Source organism: Nicotiana tabacum, chromosome 4 (assembly GCF_000715075.1).
Source record: "Nicotiana tabacum cultivar K326 chromosome 4, ASM71507v2, whole genome shotgun sequence".
Classification (NCBI taxonomy): domain Eukaryota; kingdom Viridiplantae; phylum Streptophyta; class Magnoliopsida; order Solanales; family Solanaceae; genus Nicotiana; species Nicotiana tabacum.
Window position 1 is genome coordinate 85,371,761 of NC_134083.1, and position 5,335 is coordinate 85,377,095.

Sequence of the window (5,335 nt, forward strand, 5' to 3'; positions counted from 1 at the left end):
GTAAACGAAAAATTCAGCATGACTTGCTTTGATTTGTTTACTAGTGCAAAATGCGCTCATGAATAACAAATTTCTTCAATAAAAAGAATCTTAAAATGTACTCGTCCAGAAGGAGAAATCTGTCAGTGCAATATTGATTTTTCTCTTTCCTTTGCAGATTTATTCTTTGGTTCTGTTATTTGTAAACTTTTTAAGGACGTTGTTGCACTCTTGCATTAACCAGACAAGAAAAAATTGAAAAACATTTTTCTTCGTACCAAACACATTCATAATGTTCTTTTATAATGACCACTAAAAACCCTCCATACTGAACGATCCGTATTAATTGAGTCAGTGGTTCAGCAATCGGATGGTTAGAAAAAGAGAGCATGAATTCGTACTCGAAGAAACATATCTCATTGTCTACTCTTGGTTCAGCAATCGAACCCGAGACTCCTTTGGTGGTGATAATTCATGCTCCTTAAAGTAAGGGAGTGACGGAATTTATTGAGTAGGGACAAGTACAGCTATCAGTATTTATGATCCATTAATTATTACTCCTATAACATTGCATAATCAAATCTGTCCACAGAGGTCCATAACGCTAGTCAAAAGAAATGCAGCTTGCTGTGTGAGATCGATACTACACGTAATACATTTTGTTCAGTATTGGTAAGTTTTATTTCTTGGAGCATTTACGGTCATGTCCTCTCATATCTCTGAAATTCTGGCCTCCCACTTCTATTAAACCATCTCATAACTCCCTTGCAAAACTTGCTAAGAGTACCTCATTAGTACATTCACAAAACGCAATCTTATTTATAAGTAGAATAAATGGAAGTCGATCAAAGTAAAGCATAAGCAAAATTTTTTAAAAAAAGAAAGTATTTTTGATTTTTTTTTTTTACTTTTTCATGCTTCTCAAAACTCGATTCTATTTTTACTCAAAAATATTTTTTCTTCTTCTCAGCGCTTAGCCAAATACTTTAACTTTTAAAAAAATATTTTTGACCAAAAAATATATTTTTTGGCCAAACAATTAAGCAAAAAATTACTCCCTCAATTTCAATTTAAATGACACTCTTTTCTTATTAGTCTATTTAAAAAAGAATGATATATTTATATATTTAGAAATAATTTAAGTTTAAATTTTTAATTTTACCCACTTTATCCTTAATGAGAAATTTTTATAGCCACACAAATATTATGGCCCCACAAAACTTTTGCCCCTTAGGATCACATATTTCAAAAGTACTTCTCTTTTACTTAAACTTTATGCGAAGTCAAATTATATCATTTAAATTGAAACGAATGGACTATCACAGAATATATTGCTAGGTTGTGATAGTGCCACGCAGGCATGCTTGCCGATCGAAGCGACCGGTATGATTCTTGCTAACGATTAAGTGGGGACCAATAGATACTCTCTCCAACTCTGCATGTGCGCCACGTGTCCTCTAAGTAATACATTGATGTACGCGTTAGACTTAAAGAATCTACTGAGCTGACTGCTCTCATCTTGCGGCGTAATGGATGGCGGTGTTTTGCCCTTGGCGGCGTATATTTGGAACAAATAAATAGAAAATTGAAAACATAGAAGATAATTATCGCCCCCCCCCCCCGGGGGCCCGTATAATACATACACATATTTCATATAATGAATATACTCAGGTTAGCATTATTTTTAACTTTTTTTTCATTATTGACACCTTAAATTACCACTACTACATTGTAATTAAGGGACATGTTTGTAATATTTGAACCAAATAATCTTCTTTCACTTCCTTTTGCTGCCTCTTTTCCGATCGACTTTCGTCTATTTACAATAACATGTCTTTCCATTTAAGGGCTCCTCTTGGGTAGGGCCGTTTCGAGATGTTTACTTTGGACAGTCTATCCCCAACTTGGTTTTAGTAATGTTTTATTGAACCAAGTGGAATAATAACACTTCATTATCCATGTGATTATCAATGTCAAAAGTATCCACTTGCAACTTGCAAAACTGCTGGCTCCTGTTAGTTTGGTAGTTGGAATTACAGTTTTAGGCAGCTAATACAAGACTGGCGAAGGATTTAGACCTATCGCGAACTAAGGGCATAATAGAAATTAAGCTAAAAGATTGAGGTCAAATAGAAACCTTCAGAGGTCAAAATCGGAAATCTAATGGCACAAAGAAAAAGTTAAACGAGTGGTTCCCGAAGCTTCAGGTGACACGTGCTGAATCATGCGGTATCTCAAAATCCACGACTCGACTTAACGATTGCCACGTCACCATATAGAGGAATTAAATAAAAAAGATGGAAATATCATGAAGTACTAGAAATATCTGGAGAAGGCTATAAATAGGCATTTAGCTATGTTACTAATGGATTTCTGATTCTCATCGTGTACAAAAGATTTTCAGATAAACCACACTCCAAAAACCAAACTCAACGAACAGAGCTATTTGATAAACCAGAGACCAAGAAGAAGAAAATACAAAGAAGAACAAAGCTAGGTTTTCGTGAAACAAGCGCGATTCTTGATTGTAGAGGTTCTTTAAAAAGGGCTATTGTTGGTGCATGCCTTCTGATTATTCTGAGAGGTATTTTAATCTCATTCCTTTTTATTCACTTAGATGTTGTTGGAATTACGCTTTCAATATTGGTTTATTTCTTGGGCTTTTTGGTTTCAATATTGTTTCTTAATATTTGATTAGTTTGGTTAGATGGAATTTTACTTCTTGCTCCTTTTCTCGGTTACATTGGTCTTCTTTTTTGCCATTTTTTTCTATATGTATATGTAATTCGAGCCGAAAGTAGCTATGATTCACACTTCTGGGTATTAAGAGGAAGTTAGGTCTCTCCTCTGTTTGTTGAAATGTGCTATAAGTGAAATCATGTGGTTCATTATTTCCTGATTTTGGTTTTCACCCTTAAATTGTTTTAAGGGTATAGTAGGGTTTTTCTTGGATTGTACTCCTAATAGATGTAAAACCTAGAGAAGTAGGGTTTGCAAAATAGATAAATAAATAAATAAATAAAAACCGGTGGATATATCAATTGTTGGTAGAATTGTTTTTCCTGCATGTTTTTTGTTAAAGCTTTAAGGCTTAGTTGGGATGCAGAGTTGCTTATTTTGTGAACAATTGTATCTAACGGTGGTTTTTGTTGCTTACAGAAATCAAAAGATGGCTATTCTGGATCAGGCTCCTAAAATGACTTCTTTGCCCCTGGATTGTTCTCGAAAGAGGAAATCAAGGAGTAGAAGGGATGGAACAAAGAATGTGGAAGAGACGCTAGCTAAGTGGAAAGAATATAACCAGAAACTAGACTGTGTTGATGATGAAGGGAAGACAGTGCGTAAAGTTCCTGCTAAAGGTTCAAAGAAGGGGTGTATGAAGGGTAAAGGAGGACCTGAAAATTCGCGTTGTAATTACAGAGGTGTTAGGCAAAGGACATGGGGAAAATGGGTTGCTGAGATCAGGGAACCCAATAGAGGCAGTAGGCTCTGGTTGGGTACTTTTGGCACAGCAATTGAAGCTGCTCTTGCCTATGATGAAGCTGCTAGAGCTATGTATGGTCCTTCCGCAAGGCTTAATCTTCCCAACTACCCTTCGTCAAAGGAGTCTTCCAAGGATGATTCTTCTTGGGCAACTACATCTGCATCCGACTCCACGGCCGGTTCTAGTCTCTCTGAGGTGTGTCCTGCTGCTGAACAGAAAGGTATCTCTGAGATAAAATTCGAAGATGGAGAAGGTGAATCAAGAATTGATGGCGTGACAACAGCCATCCATGAAGTTTCCACACCATTGACTTCAGAGAAACATGAAGCCAAGAGCAAGATGGGTGTTGTTGAAGCTAAGGAAGAGCCTAGAAGTATAGAAAGTATCAATCAAGATATGCTCAAGTCTGGACGGGATTATCTGGACAACCTTAATTGGGATGAGTTGTTTGATGTAGAAGAGCTACTGGGCATGTTAGATTCTATTCCTGCGGGTGCTCCAGCTTTTATGCAAGACTTTGGTTCTATTGCCGGTCAAAAAGAGCAATATGATGCCTATAACAACAATCAGCTCTCAAATTCGTCATTTCAGCACCAGAATGCGGACCTTAAACTGTTGGGAGGTACGCAGCAAATGGAGCAGCAGGCACCTATAGCAGTTGATTATGGATTTGATTTTCTGAAACCAGGCCGTGAAGAAGATCTCAACTTCAGTTTGGATGACCTTGCGCTTATGGATTTGGACTCTGAACTTGGGGTCTAAAACATTGCCTGGTTAAAAGATGCTACAAGCAACAACGTAAATAGAGGGCGTATCGTCACTAGTTGGCAGAGTTGAAATGTTAATTGTCATATTTTCGAGAGTTCTCTTGCTAGTTCTCTGGAGTTCTTATTTGATCTGACGAAAGACAATAAGACAGAGTTGTTAAGTTCGGAAAACTTGTGTAATTTGTTTTTCTTGCTGTTGGGCATTTATAGTTGCCCCCTCCCACACCAACAGCCAGCTTATTCTCTATAAGTTTTTGTATTAGAGAATTTGAGCTAGGTGGTCTAGAGGAGATAAAACTTTGTACAGATCTAACCTAACATTAGCAGTTCGTTTTGCCACTGTGAGCAGAAATAAACATCTTTCTAGAATGAGTGTAATATCGGTGTGGATGTATACCTTTCTTCACGTTTGTTCATGTAAATTTTGTCTTTAATATCTATGTTCTGGTGGTGTTGCTGATGTTGATTATCGGAACTCTTTATCTTTGGGATGGTGAGTATCCATTGATTGAGAACATATTGTCTTGGTTATGCACTTTATAACGTGATTGATGATATCTACGATGGATTGGTATATGGAAGAAAAACGCTGGAATTTAGTTGGAAACAAAGTTATAGAACAGTATGCCCGATCGAGGGCTGAAAGAGGGTTGTAACAAACGCTTCGCATCTTCCTGTCAAGTGTCAACCGTAAATTACATATGTAAAAACATAGAAAGTACGACCAGGACGTTACGGGTTGAGTCGTGGAAACATCGTCTTGCAACTGCGTACAATAAATTCTTGTGGTTCGGTCTTTCCCTGGATCCCACGCATAGCAAGAACTTAGTGCATCAGACTACAAAGAGGAAGGTAGAATCTGAATAGAAGAACATTTACGTTAGCGATTATTTTAATCTTATTGGTAATCTATGGCTTTCCGACCTTCCTCTTGATATCTCATGTCTGATACGAGTGTTCCTATTTGCTTGAAGTGAAGTGTTTCTGTTTGCTTGAAGTGAATACTGTAGCTTTTGATCATTATTATGTTGAGGATACTGTTTCTGTTTCAATTGGGTTGTTCGAGCTTCAAATGTATATCTAACCGTTTCCTATTAATTTTCTA

The 5,335-nt window shown here is 36.9% G+C and overlaps 1 protein-coding gene across 1 annotated transcript; it reads left to right on the plus strand.

Moving 5' to 3' along the window:
- The first annotated feature begins 2,297 nt into the window (after positions 1–2,297).
- On the plus strand, positions 2,298–4,697 carry LOC107783943 (dehydration-responsive element-binding protein 2C). Its single transcript, XM_016604967.2, has 2 exons — positions 2,298–2,563; positions 3,139–4,697. The coding sequence occupies exons 1-2, from the start codon at positions 2,541–2,543 to the stop codon at positions 4,223–4,225; spliced, it is 1,110 nt and encodes a 369-aa protein (XP_016460453.1). The 5' UTR covers positions 2,298–2,540; the 3' UTR covers positions 4,226–4,697.
- The last annotated feature ends 638 nt before the right edge of the window (positions 4,698–5,335 follow it).

What these genes read in the sequence shown, in the direction of transcription:
- LOC107783943 (XM_016604967.2), top strand. Translation starts at nt 2,541, where the DNA reads ATGCCTTCTGATTATTCTGAGAG. An exon ending in CCTTCTGATTATTCTGAGAG is followed by an intron (nt 2,564 to 3,138) that starts GTATTTTAATCT and finishes TGTTGCTTACAG; the next exon opens with AAATCAAAAGATGGCTATTC.